Here is an 18628-nt window from a genome sequence, read left to right as displayed (position 1 = left end):
TTTTGGAACCGTAAACTACAGTTATGCTCCTTTGCAGGTCTCCCCAAAGATTAGTTATTTCATTAAACACAGTTTTTTCCACTATTCTAATTAATAGTTTTAATTATTTTAAGAGACATGAGACCAATTTATTGCATGTAAGAACAGAATCCTCGCCGTCTAAACATCAACACATTAGTATTTATTGCCTTTCCCCTTCCACTGTTTTTTCTCTACTGATACTCATATTGCAACTACTTCTACTCTTCCATTACTTCTACTAATCCTCTGACAAAATCTATCACGGCCTGAAAAGAGCGTATTAAAGCAGCAGTTTAGTGTTTCATTGCGCTTCTGTAGCCTAGCTTCCACGACAAGCTTGTCTCTGAAAAATTGTGTTTATATACCACTAATCTTCAAAAGCAACAAAGCACAATGCTGCTGTGATGGGGTCTTTTTTTCTAAAGTGAACTGACCGTTTGCTGACAATTACCTGAAGCCATAATCTGAAAAGGTGGTGCAACGGACAGCACTGATGCCTCACATGCAGAACGTCCTGGGTTCAAACCCTCGGCTCCACCCTACGACCCTGACAGATGAGCAGTACAGATTATGGATGGATGAGCTTAAACTCTCATGTTCATTCCTCAACACAACCTAAAACGGCACCATACAAAAATCTAACCTAAAGTACATAACTATTATAATATTATTTTTGGTCAGTCGTCTTGGGAGCAAAGGCCAACTCATCTTTTCTACAGCTATCAATATTTTACAATAGTTTCAGTATGAAATGTTCAAACTCCAGGATTTATATGTTAAGAGCTGACTGTAATGATAAAGTTTATTTTGAACCTTTTCCACTCTGGGGGTCTTAGTGCATTAGCTGCCGAGACCCTTCAGCTCCACAAACCAGGGGAAACTATAGACTTAACCCAACTGATCTTCTGATGCAGTTCTTATACAGACACTTGTACATGCTGAGCTGCAGCTCGAATGGCGATGAATGCCAATGAAACCACTTGGTGGGGGTGGGCGGGGGTTCAGGACTGTTGTGATTCATTCATGAACCAGAGTCAGACAGCAGACTCAGTGCCCGTTAGCCTGTTATCCTTTGGATATTACTCCTGATTCCTGCTGCCTGTGGACTTTCGAGAGACTCACTGCTGTAGTTTGGTTAAGTTAAACAACCTTTAGTGCCTTTTAGTATTAATAATTAATAGCATGCAAGTTTTGTTTATTTACGGTAAAAAGCACCCAGGTCGCATCAACACAGTATTATCACACCAAGTTAATTAAAATCACTAATTCATTTCACAATTTATCTGCATAATCTTGCCTAAAGCTAAATATTTTAGGAGGATAACGATGCAGATAGTTCCATTTCTTCTGTATATCGGCATATTCGGTCACTGTGCCCTGCACCGTTGTGCTAAGAAAGGTCACTAGCACCAAAACTTATCTTGAGTATGGAGTGGCGCCGTTACGGAGACGGTCAGCAGTGCAGCGATATTCCTTTTAAATTCCATGAGTGAGTCTCGGCCCTCTAACCAGTCAGAAAAGGCCGAGGTCAGAGGTGGATGCTCACGGCTGTCAATCAACATGTGAACACGCTTCTGGTCTAAGACTCCTTTCTCAGAGACCTCAGGCCACTGGATAAAAATGGCCACAGCTGACTCACACCTAGCAAACACCTGATTCCCATATTGGCTAACTAAATAACTAAATTTCCGCAACTTGCCCATTTTGGTTTTCATTTCTAGGAGACGTGTCCATAAAACTGGTCAACCTTGAGTCGACATCAGAGGACACTACATTCAGACTTAAAGGCTTCATTTAGACCTGATGTCAATGTATCTGGATAATGGCAGCTTTGGATTTATGCCTGGTCCTTCCCATTGTCTTGATTCTGACAGCACTGATCAGATCTCAACATGCAAATCAGTTGTTGACAAACATAGCATTTCCCGGATTCAGGAAAGTGACGGCGTCCTTCATTTCACTGTTTGAAAGGACGGTCTAGTGTAGTTTTATGGCAGGAAACTTGATATAGGAGGAGGAGGTGGATTTAAGCGATCTCTTAATTTTCTGGGTGCATTCAGTCAAACATTTAACATTTCCACTCAACTGAGATCCGATCACAATGTGAGCAGTATCAGCTCGAGATGGGAACCGATCCCGCTCTTTTAACAGCTCGTTTTCGCGATGGTGTCCCGACACAGACCAAATGTAAAAGAAGTGGAAATGAGGCCAAAAGCTGGATTTATAGTCAAAACAAAGCTAACTGTAACTTTTATATTCTTCTTTACTTTGTGATATAAAACAATAGTGAGCCAAATAAAGATTTACAGAACTGCAGTTACATCCAGGTAAATGACGACATCGACTGCAGTCTCTAATTACTGAATAAGACACGTGCATCCATTCCCACAGAGCAGCGATTGGAGTGAGCTGAAGTGCAATCACTTTTTTCAAAAACTGCACTGAGAATCTGTCTTTAAATTTTCTTCTTGACTCTAAACTCAGAAACATGTAGTGGAAACAGGCACAGAAAGTCACAGTTCCTCCAGTTCCACACCAGTCACCTAAAATCAGGGTTATATTTTCTGACTTTCAAAAGTTCGATGGCCCCAAAACACAAAATAAATTATAGTAATACATAAATGCTGGTAATTCACAGAATGGGGATGGATTGGTTGAGTAAATGATTGACTGATTGACCATTTAAGAGAGACAACAAAATGATCTTGAGCCATAATGTAAAGCTCATTAAAATGATTACATTAAAGCACTCAGCCAGCCTGTTCAGGTATATGACCTCACAAGGATTCCATATCGATTTTCTATCTTAATATTGACTTTCTATCTCAACACAGATTGCACTGAGTGCTGTTTGGCGATGGGGAGCGAACGACCTCATTTCTCTGTGTGAGCCACCATTAGAAGTGTGACCCCTAAATTAGGAGCAACACAGAGCAATTTGCATACTAATTGCTATTTTAAGGATTGAATTTTGCATGGGACTAATCAAGACGGTTCAGCGGCAGCTACGAGAGAAGTATTTAAATTGACTGAAAAGACAAAATTGCTCACAAAAGCTGCGCAGGAACTGAAGAGCCACATTGAGACTGACATATCTAAATTCACGGTGAAGTGTAGTTTTGGAATATTCCAATTAAATCTGACACTGACGACTTCAAACACGAATAGCTGAGGGTGACCCTACTGAAACTCAGTATACACAACTTTATTCTGTATAAGTAATACTCAGCGATATCTACTAAATCAAATATCTGACTTAACCGCACATAATTTATGATCCAATAACATGTATGACGACTAATGTGGCCGATACGACAACATCTATTTTTACTTCACAATATTGATACTCCTGTTCATTAATACACTCTTTTTTTTTTTTTTAAAGAGGCCTATGTGCAAATATTCTTAGACATTATTAAACTACGTATAGTTTGTTCTGCATTTTAAACACATTTCAGGCAGAAACAGTGTGCAGACAATCATCAGGTTATTAATACTCTCCATAAAAGTCCTAACTGATTCACTCCCTTGAGGGTTGCAAGCTCTTACAGCACTTTTATCCCATTTTTATTGTAAATATCACCTTCAACCAAATAAGCAATTTAGAAGTATTCCTGAAAAAAGAAGAAATGTCTCAAGCTTTATAGGCTTTTATGATGGGGTGGGGGTGGGGGGTCTACTAAGAAAGCAGCCGGAATAATTAGCAGATTAATCAAGTAGTCAATCTGCAGAAAACTGGCACCTGATGATAATGAATGTTTAAGTCGTTTTTTCTTAAAAAAAATGCAGATAAATTTATCTGGATTTATTTTTTTTTCTCTCTGATGGCTTAATGAATCAGACTGTTTGAACGTGCCGTCTTCACCTTTGAGAAGTTGAGAGAGGGGCTTTTTAAATTAGATTATTTTAGAGACCAAAAAACCGACGGACAGGTACAGCAGTTGCAGCCGCTGGGAGTTTAATGAGACGCACATTTGGGTGATTTGGTGCCTCTGGTAAGTGGCCGGCAGCGTGCACACCGCTGCAGGCAGATCTCCTTCCCAGTCCCTATTTTGGGAACAGGGCTCTTGCTGGAGGATTTGAGGAGGCTACATGAGATGCGCGTAAACACGGACTCAGCAGACGCGCGGAGAGTCTCAGCTGTTCCTGATTAATCATCGGGAGGCCGTTCCGCTCACTAAACCGACGCCGGTGCTGCCTGAGGGGGGAAATCCCTGCCGGAGCACCCAAAGGCCCGGGCTCCAACTTACACAGGAGCGCACGGAGGCCTGCGTGTGTTTATGCTTTTTACTGTGTCTCTGAGCACCCCCCCACCACCACCACAAATAAACAAATGTCAGCCCCGTGGAAAGGAAACCACGATGCTTGAGGACGCGGGTAGAAAATGTGGGAATCCAGGTGCTCAGCCAATCAGCAGGCGGACAGGCTGTTACAACCGGTGTCCATTACTTCAGCTGACAGACGCCAATTAATTTAATGGCACACCCATTAGACGGTATCACGAATCCATTTCAGCCCGTTGCAATGGATCATATCCGTAGGATGATCATTTTTGATTTTTATTTTTTAAATCCTGGGCAGAAGCAGGCGCCCCGGAGTGACGGACCTGATGTGATCTGTCACATATCTGAATTACAGAGTCTGACTGGCTGTTGGTCAGGTTGCATCGCTCATTAGCACACAGCTGATCTGATAACAGTGAGTTTGCATCACGCGTTGTCCGTGAGAACATACCTGGATTTGTATTCCGGGGACTTTATGAAGGCGGCCGGCTGTAAAATAGCTCCTGTCCGCCGCCTCTATCGTTGTTCAGCTGCCGACCAGCTCGCTGTTTGGATCCCCGGAGTTAAACGTGCTTCTCGGACCAAATTCCCCCGGTGAAGCCGCTTTGTCGTCCTCATGTACGGAGAGGCAGGTCCTCCCCCCCACCCCATACACACACACGCGCGCGCGCGCGCACACTCTCTCCCTATCTCTCCCTCTCTCACACACACACACACACGCACGCGCACGCACACACACACAAGCCTGCTCGGTATAGGCGGTTGGATCAAACCGGCCAGGGGTGATCTCTTGTCGTCCTCTGCCGCCTCGGCGCCCTCCTCCCCGGATCCAGATTCTCCCTGTCTGCCGGACTGACCAGGTCGCAAAGCTGTCAATGACTGGGGAGGAGGAGGAGGTGTGTGTGTGTGTGTGTGTGTGTGTGTGTATGTGTGTGTGTGTGTGTGTGTGTGTGTATGTGTGTGTGTGTGTGTGTGTGTGTAGGTGGTGGTGGTGGGTCGGTATTTTAAGGTTGCACCCTCGGTAGGGATGGATCTGGTCCGCCCGGCTCTCCCTCCTCCTGCCGGCCGTGAATCAGCGCTCTCCTCCTCCTCCTCTCTGCGCGGTGACAGCGCAGCAGATCTGTGGTGTCTCTCCGGAGGGTGCCGGCTCTCTCCCTCCACACAGACGGCACACAGATACGAAAGAAGACGACTCTCAGACGAAAACAACGCGCTCCATCGGCCGTGTGCGCGCCGCTCTTTGGGCCGGCGCGGCTGTCGGACGCGGACTTTTGCGCACCGGTCTCTTCCTCCGAGCCGCCTCAGCTTCCGGAGCTTCACCTGCGAGCTGCCATCCTCGGATAGTTATTTCTGATGTGATCGGGCCTCTCGTCAGCTGGAGGTGTGAAATGGTTGCGCCCTACAGCCCCCCCCCAAACCCTGCACCCCCTCCGCCTCATTTGTAAAAGTCAGACAAACACAGTCGGTAAGACGCGCAACTACGTCACCATCAGCTGAGAGATGAAGCCTGCAACACAAAGGCTGAACATCATCCAAGCCCACAATGACCACTGCTATGGGGGGGATGGGGGGGTCCTGATATTGTACCTCTAACCTCTGCAGACCTCCTGGAAGTAAAACAGGAAAGTTTGCTGCGACTGTGACATTGTATGTCTATACAATTATTAAAGTGCACAAGTATTGATGGACAACAATGTCTGCCTCCTTCAACAGCGCTGACATCAGATCGAGCTCAAGCAGTCTATAGGAGTCATTCCTGGGATCAAAAACTACATATGTGGTTTTAGATCCATTCTAAGAGTGCTAGCTATGTGTCAAATTAAGCAAACGGGGGCAGGTGCAAAAGTTGGAACGGCACCACGGACATCAAGAGTTGGTTGGATTATGAGAAAATAGCCCCCAGATGGTTATAAAGCCTGTTCATCGGTTCATCTGCATCTCTTTAGGATGGTTGAACTGAGCGCTTTCAACTTTAAAACAAGAAGTATTAACAGGTTAGCATGAAGACTGGAAACTAGAGAACAGCTGGCTCTGTTCAAAGATAAATAAAAAATAAAATTGTGCCATAAAAGTGCCATACTGTGTTGTATTTGTTCATACAGTAGGTATCTCGTTTTTAAAACAGACAAGACTGTGAACACCCAAGAAGGTATTCACATAAATCTCCAGTTAAAAAACTAAACAGGAATTAACGAATGAATTCATTAACATGTTCATTAGTAATTTTAGATAAAGTTGAATTTATATCCCAAACTGAAACTATGGCTGGAAACAAACTGTGTTCAGGCACATCCTCCTCATCCCATTTGTCTCTTGGTGCCCTTTCTTGCAGTTGCACTGCACAAGCTAGTGATCTTCCATCCACTGTTAGATGCATTAGTAGCCAGTAGATAATGAGCTTCACTAGGCACACATATCTTGATGCAGTGCAATCACCCATAACCACTGCTGACAAGACAGACGAAGCCCCAGAGACGGGAGCGAAGCAGGAGGATGTTGACACTGCTACCACCTCTAATTACAGGATCACATAGACCTGAAGCGTCGTGAAAAACAGATCCTGAAAGTCCCAGGGCAAACCAAACTGTGTAAAATTAATACAACTGTTTAAAAGTCTTTACAATTAATTAGCAATTGATCAATAATGAATTATAATTAATCTACCAAGAAACAACAAGGAGAGACTTGGCACAGTCTTCCTATTGCAGTATGCAGAGTCTCTTTTCTTTTGGGATGGAGCCTATATGTAAAGTAGGGGGGGAAAAAAAAAATCAATTGGGCCTGGTTTTAATTACATAGTCCGACACTGTGGCACAGAATCTTATTAGCCTGTTCAGATTTCTATGCTTGTTAAATTCAAATATGAAATTCAAAAATCAACCACTTCCTAAATGGACCGAGGGGGGATGAGATGGGTCAAGCAGCCCCCAATATCACCACCACACCCATCCGCAATCCTCAACTCCTCTCCAAGTAATGCTGTAATTAGTATGGAGACCGTGGTTGGATGTTTTAATGAAGTTTTCTTATCTGCAGGGGGAAGGGGGGAGGCAGAGAATCCACTGGACAGACGAATGTGCAGGCTACCTGCAGCCTGCATGCGTCGCATGATTGGAATTCAATGCCTCGCTCTTGCCTCTCTCATCAAGCTCCTGCATGCGTTTCCGTGATGATTAATTGATTATACCCGTAATCAACACAACAGGGCTACTTGTGCTTCCCACCGAGCGGAGCAGCACTCACAAGGGCGGGAGGCCTGATGGCCACGGCCCTGAAACTGACTGAATGCATTGATTCAGAGAGTAAGGCAACTTCACCGATGCCGGCCTTCCCTGTTCATCCCTCAGTGTGCCTGACGGCAGTCGAGGCCCTGGATGGCTTTTCTTAAAATGCCTGGCATGCAGCAGAGACAGGGAAAATGTTAAATTAAATCTGGAGCAGGCAATGATACAGCTTAGCACAAGAGAATAGTGCTGGACTTGCACTTTGTGATTTGTATTTTCTCCCTTTCCCCGTGCTGTGTTCGGCACTCTGCACATGCTGATAATTTGTAGAGTTAAGTTGCAGCAGAAAATAATCAGAGGCTGACGGGTGAGCGAAAGAGGGAGGGAGTGAGTGAGAAGTCATCAGGGGAGCTAACACCAGCATCACCCCTGGGTGACATCCACTTATAACAGTCAGGAAAGAATGGTGAAGTTGTGAAATGAGAAATGTAAAGAGTCATCTCACATCAGGACCAAGAGACCCTCAGGCTGCAGGGCGACTTCCTGCCACCAGTGAAATGTGTGTGTATGTGCTTGGAGGGCGGTGTTGTGGTGGGGGTCACACACGGAGCAAAGCATCAGATCCCTTGAGGACTTGATAGAACACTTAAATGAAAATGTGACTGAAGGGTTGCTTCACTCACCACTTGTTCTATCTGGCCAGGCAGGTGGTTTTGGTTTTACCTGTTCAGTTTTTAAAATATCCATCTGAAGCATTCCTGACTTTGCCCCAGCAGGATGCAGCAGAATTGACTTTCACCTTCACAATTTGGAAAAATCTTCCTCCAGAATGTGCTTCTGTAACTCCTGACACCTGAGACAAAGCCTCGCCTACCTGCAACACAGTACCATATCTGAGAATTGGGAGTTCAACAAAAGAACGAGTTCCACTTTTAGGTTGGTTACATTGCAAAATGAAAGAAAGGTTTTATAAACAAACATGATTTTGACAGGCATAATTCTGTTACTTGTTACTTTGTAACTTTGTGCCTTTTGGCTCAGAAAGCAGTAACACACATCCTGGTGATGTGTCGGATACGGCGTTGGAAGCAATATTGCCCATCTGTGCTCTGGTAAATAGCTGGGCAAAAAGCTAACCCTCAGCTCAGCGCTGCCAAAACACTGTACAGCCAGCCAGCGGCTCAGATTCACGTCAAAGTTCACCAAAGTGAAACTACAATCATTTCCAAAGCTGACAAGAGCTGCATCACAACATCACTGTCATCCCATCCTTCAGACCTCCGTGCATCACCTTAATAGGTGGGCATGTATGTAATCATTTTGAGAAAAAGCTGGCTATTCTTCATATAACGCTACATAACCTTGACTCCCCTACACCAATAAATTCTCCCTTCAAATAAAACCCTGACAGTCCATAAATATACAGAGTGCACTGCAGATAGAAGGGGGGCCCTGCGCTGAGCTTTCACACTGTATGCATTTTCAGCTTCAATAATATCCATAGAGACCAGCGTTTGCACACGTATACGACAGCTATGTTTATGGAGAGCGGCAATTCTGCGGCTGCAGCTACTGGAGCCGAGCATTCAGTGGTTCACTGGTCTGGAATATATTTACAGCGGAAGATGGGTGAGCGGGGAATGCCCACACTGACTCCATTACATCAGAGGAACAGTGAAGACAAGTGCGTGCTGGGCACCGAACCCCCCCCCCCCCCCCCCCCCAAGAGCCTTATGGTGCTGAATGGAAGAGAAAGGACTGATTATGGAAATGGAAGCCAAAGTAAAGGACGGAGGGAGATGGAGGCAGAGAGGTCAGCTGGTCTGAGGGTCTCGACTCTGCGTGCTCGGGCCCTCTCTGCCCCCCCCGGTAGCCATGTCTCCATGGTGACGTGTGGCCCCTGCCTCGGTCCTGGGGAGAGTGGAAGTGACGGGGGGGGCGATCTGTGTGCGTTCCGTCTGGCTCATTATGTGGGGAATGAAGTGAAACAGCCAGGGGGTGCATTTGTTCTGCGTGGACTACCCCCTCAGCTGCCAAGCGTCTGTCTATTTATAGAAATGAAATAAGAGAGTGAAAGGAGAGAGAGACCACATAAAATAAACACAGGGGTCATTTCCCTGCAAACTTTCCTCCCTCCTTCTGCAGATGATAAGCCTTTTTTTCTGGTTTGATCCTGTGGCTCTGTGTAAGTGACATTTCAGTGAGTCAGTGGGGGGGGGGGGGGGGGGGGTGAAGGTTGAGGCTCTCGCTGACTGCAGCTTCACTGACTCTCTTTACAATCTGAGACAAGGGCGTCATGTGAAATACACACATATACAGCCGGACTGCTGCTAAATAGTCATGTCATTAGTAATTAACCACTCATTTATTTTCCACGAATCACTTAGTCTTTGATTAAGTCATTATGGCTGGCTACAGTTACATAATAAACCATTTCATTAACATTTGAATACTGACAAATCAATGAGTCAACACTGACAGCCTGTACACTGATGGGTTCATATAGAACTAATAGTACACAAACTCATTCAATGAGTTTCATCAAACCTTTCTTTCCATAAGGAACAGCCTATTGGTTTGTTGTCAAATTTGACCCCAAACATTATATCAAGGCCATAAACTCTAATAAATGGAATGAATATTTTGTTGTTTGAGGATTCTCCTGGAAATACTCAGAGTACGTTGTATTTCCTTACCAAACAAAATCATCTTGTCTCCAATCTTGGTGAAAAATATCTTCCTCTGAGTGGTAATTAATCATCATCTGGAGTGTGTTTGGGAGGGGGGTGGTTTCTTCATTCACTGAGAGCCAAAAAGACTGAGTGCCGACTGGTTTTTACTGCAGTATTTCGACATCAGAGCTGTGATGATGTTTCTGCAGGAGTTTGATTTGATTCATGCAGAAACCTACTCATGAGTTTGAATATCAGGGCACAACATCTGAATGATACAGGAGCCACAGAGCGTCATGGGGCCCCTGTAAGATGCTAAGAATAATTTAGCGTTTCAGAAGCTCACTTCTCAAAGTGCCCAGAATTTCAACCAGCTACATGATTCTTCATTAGTTCCCCTGCTCACAGAATGACTTGGTAAATATTGAATTTCATTTCCCCGTTTTCAGCCTTGTCCAATGAATATTTAATGACGTTTTCTTGCATTTCCAAATGAAAAATTGAACAGCACGTGAAGGGATGGGCCTTTTCTTAAATTAGGACTCTAGCTCGTCATGCATCCTGACAGGACACTTACGATAGCAAGGCCCAAAGGACTGACCCATTTTGGCCTATGACGACTACACCCATAGAATTAGAGTGTGCTGTAACACATCTTTTGCCACGGTGCTCTCAAGTCATGGTTCATTTGGAGTCGCACAGAGAACCTGTGAGGCAGAACGGCCTCGCACAATTAGGGTGGTTACAGATGGTTCATCTAACACATACACACACACACACACACACACACACGACAAAATAAATAATTACCATGTGATGTACATTTAACACAGAACTGAAAAATAACTAAACAATGGTAATAGATAGTTTAAAGCTCAGTTCACTTTTTCTCCAGCATATTTAGATTTGGAGATTGCCGTCAGCAAACAAACACCCTGTCAACAGACTACATAGGGACTCTACTTCCTTCCATTGGGGAAAATATGCCAAATTCCTATCACTGGATTACATTAACTAAGGAAAACCTACCAATATGAAAACTAGAAAACTAGATTCTGGAGTTGTAATTTATCCCCATGTGTACAAAACTTTTTCTGGAAATTTGCCGAATACCACAAATATACTGCAAACAGTGACGTTTGAGAAAAATGCGAGACATTTGAGCAACATTTGTTTGGGTTTTTAAACATCGTTTCTCCTGAGATGTTTTATAATTTCTGAAAACAACATGCTCTGACATGAGTTGTACTGAAAGGTTTCTGGCTGAAAGGACAAGAAGCCAACCAAGCTTTCCCATTTTAAGTAGTATTATCAGTTTGGGTTATATAGTTTCATTTTAACAAATCAAACTCAGTTAGTCCCTGTTTTAAACTGTGTTTTGTTGTATATTTACTTATAATATATAACACACACACAGGAGTAGATGCTATGAAATTGATGTAAATTCAATGAAGATTAAGCATCAAAGGCAAAATAATTCAAATTAAATGAATGCTTTTCTGAGACAGTAAAACAGATGGACCCAACAATTTAGCAGCTGGCTGAAGGTGGAGATTCACCTGCTCTTTCCAACACGACTCATGTGCATGTTAATAAAACCTGTCATCGTTTTAGAGACCTAACTATTGTTGTGTATGGTTAAAACTCTCTGAGCCGCTCATTAAAACTGTGGGAAATCAAACCACAAAACATTAGTTTATCGCTGTGATGAAACCAGCATGAGCTTGTATTTGTGAAGAAATTGGGAACAGATAAGCGACACCATGTGTGAGTATTTTCTTACTACACAAAAGCTGCATGCATTAAAACACAATAGCCTATAAACAGAGTGAGGTTAATGATACCTGCACCAAACCGCCCTTTTAACCTGCCCCAGCCTGCTGCACAGAAAGGGTCAAAGGTCAAAGTTTAGCAATCCATCACAACAAAACATCCTTGGCACCGACAGGTTTTGTGTTGTGTTGTGTTGTGTTGTGTTGTGTTGTGTTCAAGGACACGTCACAGCTGCAATCTGTACAATGTGAAGATCTGCAGCTCATCTTTCTAATTATTTAATGCTTCCACCATTTCTTCTGACACAACAAGGTTTCACTTTGACATCTGGTTAATCGTGCTGAGCATTTCTCACTTTTTTACTTATTTTAATTGACAGAAAAAAAATCATCCGATGATGAAAACAATTAGCTTCGGTTAAAAATTAGCTCTGACTCACTATACCTGTATTAGTATTAGTATGCACTTCTTGTTCTCAGCTAGCAAGGTGTGACTGAACCCAAAGAGAGCGTCCTTTTACCAAAAAAAACAAGAAAACACAACTAAAGAAAGTAAATAACAGCAAAAACAGCAAACCAGCCCGGAGCGATGCTAGCAGTTAGCCTGCTAGCGATAGCAACAGTTGCTAAGCACCCACAATGTGACTGACCGGAAGTTAGCTGAAGCTAACAAGCCGTTAGCCGCTCTCAAAGGACAACACAACATAAAGTTACTTACATTTAGAAGAAAACAATCCATCTTGAAAAGGCAGACCAGGATTAGCTTGATGTTCGTACCGGGCAGGTGAGGACTCACGATCAGTCCACGGTAGGTTTCCCAGGAGTGACCCAGCAGGGACTCACCTGGACTGCAGCGTTTAAAGGCTCATTTCTCCATTTATTTCTCAGTCCTCCAAAGTAGTCTTTTCCCTTACAGATTTTTGATTGCATTTATTTTGCGGCCTAATTCAGTATTTCTACACTATGGTGTTGTTTTTCTTTCTGAAGTCAAACGAAGAAATGCATTTTCTCCAAAGTGCTGCCTGACTTTGGCCCATTGAGCAGACTCAGTGTTTATACTCCCACAGATACAGACAGCAGTGTCAACGCTGTTAGTCTGATTTTCAGACTGCCTGTCTAATGAGGAAAACAGCCCAGAGCCATCTGTGGAGCATCCAGAATAAGTGATTCACCTGAGATTACAGGCACACCAACATGTGGCAACTCTACATTTAGAAAGGCCTCTTCAGAAACACAAGGCATACGTAGTTTTATTATTATTATCAGCACACAGCCTGACAAGAAAGCCAGGATGTGACCTGTTATTCCTGTGACAAATGACTTGATTGATCTGTTTTGTCATTCAGATCTGTTTGGTGGATTAGAGGCAATTGGTACTTCATGCAGCTGTGCTCGATACAGAAACAATCATTGATAAAACACGACTCTAAACAAAAAAAAAAAAATCAACAAATCACACTCATATATGAGAAACTCCTGGTATGAAAGTGACTCAAAAATCATGAACATAAAAAATGTGATTATCGAAAATGTATCCCGAGACACCGTCATGGAGACCTTTACACCTGAAGAATGTTCATTGCATCCCTGTCTTGCAAGGTGACTGAGGCGAGGCTGAACGTGCATTACTTGTACATACTGAGGTGAAGATATTGCAGCATGGGAAAAAAAATCATGTTCCTGTTTTGTAAGACAAAAAAAAGCAAAAGGGTAATACTATTTCCATTATAAACGTAATAAATCCACCACATTGCAAAGTAATAACTGTCAGAGAAACAGATTACTGTCGAGACCTATGAAGCCTGAAGAAAGGCTGGACTGTTGTTATTTATTCCTTTATACTTGCAACCGGTAAGTCAATGTGATACAGTTGTAAACAAAAACTCAACACATCTGATCTTGAGTCAAAAACAAAATGAAACTAAAAGCAGCAATTTGGATCTGTAGCAATAATTTATTGAGGCATGGAAATCATACATTGATATAATTATTTATTTATTTCCCGGCTTGGTTTTTTGTGTATGGTGCAGACACAGATGTGCCACCTACTGGTTGATTTTATGACAATCTCCTGATCAGGTGAGAGCGTAACCAGCCAATAGCTGACTGGTTTATACTTTTGTGTAAAGCAGTGCATTTTTTTTTCCCTTTCCTTTTTATTTATGAGCACCTTGAACCTGTTTCAAGGTTTCGTGCTCATGGGGCATAATTGTAGCCACCAGTAGCCCTGAACAACTACAAAAGATCACAACAATGCACATTTCCCAAGTTTTAAGTCCAACACAGGGCAAGGCCAAGCAAGTTGAGCAGAAGCCCTGAAGTTGCAGTATCTGGGATAATTTGGTCTCTGTGGTGTCTTTGCCACTGACTCCATCCATTCTTGTCTGGTTCTCCACACACAAAGCATGTACAGTCTGCTCATCACGGCATCCCAGAGCCTCACTCTTTGTTCTGACTGGATCGCTGCTGCTCCTGATACTCTTTGGAGTTCTCCCAGGGACGAGGACCACGGATGTTCTTCCAGTTGTCCAAATTCAAATCCCTCAACTTCTACAGAGAGAGAGAGACAGAAGTGGAGGACAAGAGACAAGGTTATATCACCCAATTACATATTGTTTTAAACCTCATTGGAATATAGTGGGCCTTTGTCATTGTTGTCTTGAGCTTTATAGACCTGGGTCAAGCAATATTTCAAAATAATGAAAGCAAGGTTGCAGACATCAGCATTGTCCTTTACAGGAGCATTCAGTATTCGGTGCTTATGTCAAAGTGTCCACCTGGAGCTGTTTAAACCATCTTTAAGCTGTTGGCTCAGGAATAATAGAACTAATGGACCATTACAAACATTCAGAAAGTCTTTACTGATAACAGGCCAATAGTCATTCATGTGAAACAAACATCTGTTATTTAGGTATCAAATACCAGGACAACCATTTTGACAAATCATCTTGCAATTTGATGATATTCTATAAAAGACCATATCGTTTACCACACTTCCTTGCAGAGAAAGCAGGTCGGTTAGATTCTTGCAAGTGCTCTCCTCCACCCTCAAGGTCTCAAGCTGTTTCCTTACCTCATACTCCTCCTCCAGCATGACTGGCTGCTTCTCGATGTTCACTTTGGCCTCCAGTGAAGGGTCCAGCTGAGCAAGAAGAAACATTTTTAAACGTAAGCAGCTTTCTGGGAGAGATGCACAATTTAACAACCAAAAGAAAATTAAGCAAAGTGAAGAAATGCAAAGATGTGTGACACATTCTTCAATTTGGTGAATAAAAATCAAAGATTTTGAGGGATTGCAATGGCACTATCATTCATTTAGCCCAAGAATAGGACTGAATGAATCCCAGTTTCACTCATTACTTTTAACGAGTTCTAATATTTCATAGCAATAACGCTGCAGTTAAGAGTGAGAATTATGAATTTCATGACTCCATGAGTGATTTCTAATTAGACCTACATACCACAGGAAAATAAATACATGAAATACTTTGCAGCCCTCAGACCAGGATATCAACTGCCCAACATAAGTAGCAAGATACCCAACATTCAACACTAGTAGACGGAACCCCCAATAGGGGCATTCCAAGGTACATACAAAACCTGGACAAGGAAGAGAAAAGCCTTAAGGTTCATAATTTCCTACAAGCTGAATTAAATATTTGAAGAGAAAATATAAATTGGATCACACAGCGAATGAGATTTTAATCATTAAAGTGGGTCAAAAAGAACAAACAAAGATCCAGAGGAGTTATTTAACTCTTTAGATATTCCATGCATTAAATTAGATGTGCACACACAGGACTGAATCACTGCTCTACAATCTGAGAGGAGAACAACTTGGTCTGCTGCAGGCCCTGTCAGAAGAGAGCAAATGGCTAGGGCAGTTATACAGGCACAGTGCCAGGGGCATGATACCCCCATCTTCCACAGTCTAGTGCGGCTTCACATGGACAGTAATAAGAAGAGATGCCCCTGCCATCTGGCTCCCTCCCAGATGACATGCATCTGCGTTTATCACAGTAAAATAGCACAAAACAGCTACTTCCCCTCGCAGCCAGCTCATCAGATTGTAATGGCTTCTAATAAAGGGTCAGTCTTCTGTCATTTTAATGAATAGGGGATGTCATTTAATGAATTATCAGAGCTTGTTCTCACTTCTTGCTCCTGTGCTCGCTCACTCACTCTAACTGGGTTAGAAAAGCCTCTCAGTGATGCTTGCCTCCAATGGCTACTTCAAATGGGCAGTCATCTAATCTTTAGCTATAAATAGCCCACAAAAAAACTATTAAGTGTGTAAATGTAAAACAATGACCTGGGAGATTCCAGTAAGGTTTGAAAACGTAGAAATATGACATCTCATGCGAAATATTCCAACAATGCACGCTTGGAAGAATTTTCTATCCTCAGGTGCAGCTGTACTTTAACCCACTAGGAGGAGTATTTCAACCAAACAGCACTGAACAGAGTCTGTCGCCTTGACATTATGAGTGTTTGTATAGCACTTGAGGTTTTTCTACAATAATGTAGATCTACAAACTTACTTCATTATGAATAGTTTCATTGGTTATGTAAAATTAATTTAATACAAACCTTTCTTTTGATCCTCTGGGAATCATATCGGATTTGCGTAAACTCTCGCAGGCCAAAGGAACCTCCAACAATCAGCAACTGTTAAAACACCAAAAACATTGCTAGTTGGAAATATTTTGATAAATTACATATAAACTAACAAAAATACTTGTTATGCAAACTACGTGTGCATTCTATTTTAATTATTCAGTAATATAAGTCTTTGGTCCAAAGGCAAGAGAATTCAACAGCACCAGATTAAACTAAAGAAAATAATTTACATAATAATAAATCACATGAATAAATATTATTATTACTTACAGCCAAATATTTGTCATTTTTATGTTTGCTTTCCTCTGGATTTGTTAAAATTTCTTCTGTTAAATTTACTATGAAATAAAAATAATATATCAAATGTTGAAAAATTTGTTTGGAGGATGTTTAATCACGTTGCCACAAATTAGTCAAATCACTCTATTTCATTCTAATGCAATTCACCCGTTTCCTTTTCTTTAGAGTTATTTATTAATGCACAACTCCTAACACAGACCTCAATCAGATTAAATTTGGCATCTCTGTCTTGAAAAATCACACAACTAACCAACTATCAAAGTTGTGACTGACCAAATTCGTGGCAACTTTATTTGAGCCAACAAACACCAGCTATGACTTTTACCCTTTAGTCCACACTGTGGTGCTCAAATGAAACCAAATTCTGCTGAGCTGTAATGTTAAAATATAAAATATAAAAGGGAAACAAGGAGTTCGATCAGATCAGTGCTAAATTATAACACAACATGTTTGGATGTCTCAGTCAGGGGAAATAAAGACAGGAGAACTAAATCGTCCTTTGACAGATCATGAATCGGCCAACATGCTAACTAACTGTTTAAGCTAACAGGATCGCCGTCACTCACCAGCATCGGGACTCCATATCTGACTGTTTTGTTTTTCTGCAGAGCCTTTAAGCTGAACATGACTCTTTTCTTCAGCTAAAAAAACATTTTAATTCATGCTAACAGGTCACTGTTGGTGGACGCGCTTCCTGAATGGGTCCGACGCGCTAAAGCGTCCGGAGCGACGCGCGGCCGCGCTAAAAGGTTCCGCTATAAATTCTCACCGATTATTATTGTTTGAGGTTTCGGGGCAAAAATGTGAAAAAGCTCATGTTTTGTTTTCATTTGTAAGCTGCTTGTTCACATGTCCAAATGTTTTCCTACGAACATCTAATGATGCCGTTTATCCGTCAGGTGGCCTAATAAAGGAAAACCACCAGAAGTCATATCTTTGGACAATGGGAATCGAACCTAGAACCTTCTTGCTGTGGGACAGCGTCGCTAATTTGGATGGACTCATATGGAGGCTTACCCCCCCCCCCACCCCTTCAGGTGTTTTCAATCATCCAATTAGTGCATGTTAATGACGTCACGAGGATCATGTGAAGCTTAATGCTGTCTGATGGAGTCAGACAGTTGATGCCATCTAGGCCACATCTCTCTTCAACAAAGAGATTTGAGATTTCACTGCTGATGATACTTTCACCTTGTTAAATAAATAAAAAGAGTCATTCTACTTTTATTGAATTTGCCTGCCAGATAAACAAACCATCAGCCTCTGGGTCCAAGGTCGGCTACAACAAGCTACTCCAAGAAATTATTTATTGAAAAAAGAGCTGAAAAAATCAGCTCTGTTTTTTCTACATTTGGTGCTTTTTTAAAAAATACCTCTTAAAGACATTGTCCATCTGATGTCTGTGGAGGGGCTTATTGATTAAACTGAATTTTTTGGAGCATTGGGAAATTCAGAGCTGGAAAGACTCAATACTGCTTCTACTTTTTAATTTGAGGAGTGCACGGACCTTCATCTGTATGCATAGTGATTAGGTGATGCTAGCCTGTTTCTTTGTACGTTTGCCTGAAGGAGGTCTGTGGCTAATGAAGTTCTAGTATATGTTGGGCTCTTTGGTTTTTCTTTTCATGTCAACAGTCAATAAGATGTTTTTATAAGTGCACATTAGCTGGTTAAAGCTGTGTAAATCAATGACCCCACTATAAAGAGATAACTGCACTGATTTCAGTTTTGTCACA

At 42.3% G+C, this 18628-nt stretch overlaps 2 protein-coding genes across 3 annotated transcripts in view; both read right to left on the bottom strand.

Annotated features, from left to right (window-relative positions):
• The window catches only part of slc8a3 (solute carrier family 8 member 3), a 93956-nt gene extending 89142 nt beyond the window's left edge, over positions 1-4814 (bottom strand). For both annotated transcript variants that reach the window (XM_029493374.1, XM_029493375.1), the window contains exon 1: positions 4756-4814. The gene's annotated coding sequence lies outside the window, so the exon portion shown is untranslated. The remainder of the gene's footprint in view (positions 1-4755) is intronic.
• A 9470-nt stretch (positions 4815-14284) lies between these two features.
• Positions 14285-17597, bottom strand: cox16 (cytochrome c oxidase assembly factor COX16). The gene is made up of 4 exons (XM_029493429.1): positions 17459-17597; positions 16563-16640; positions 15046-15114; positions 14285-14522 (listed from the first exon to the last, which is right to left on the bottom strand). Exons 1-4 carry the CDS (start codon positions 17516-17518, stop codon positions 14412-14414), a joined length of 318 nt encoding a protein of 105 aa, XP_029349289.1. The 5' UTR covers positions 17519-17597; the 3' UTR covers positions 14285-14411.
• Positions 17598-18628: the final 1031 nt, after the last annotated feature.

The sequence above is a fragment of the Echeneis naucrates genome, chromosome 22, assembly GCF_900963305.1.
Source record: "Echeneis naucrates chromosome 22, fEcheNa1.1, whole genome shotgun sequence".
Classification (NCBI taxonomy): domain Eukaryota; kingdom Metazoa; phylum Chordata; class Actinopteri; order Carangiformes; family Echeneidae; genus Echeneis; species Echeneis naucrates.
The sequence above is the reverse complement of the archived record's forward strand: the minus strand, read 5'-3'. Positions and strand labels throughout refer to the sequence as shown.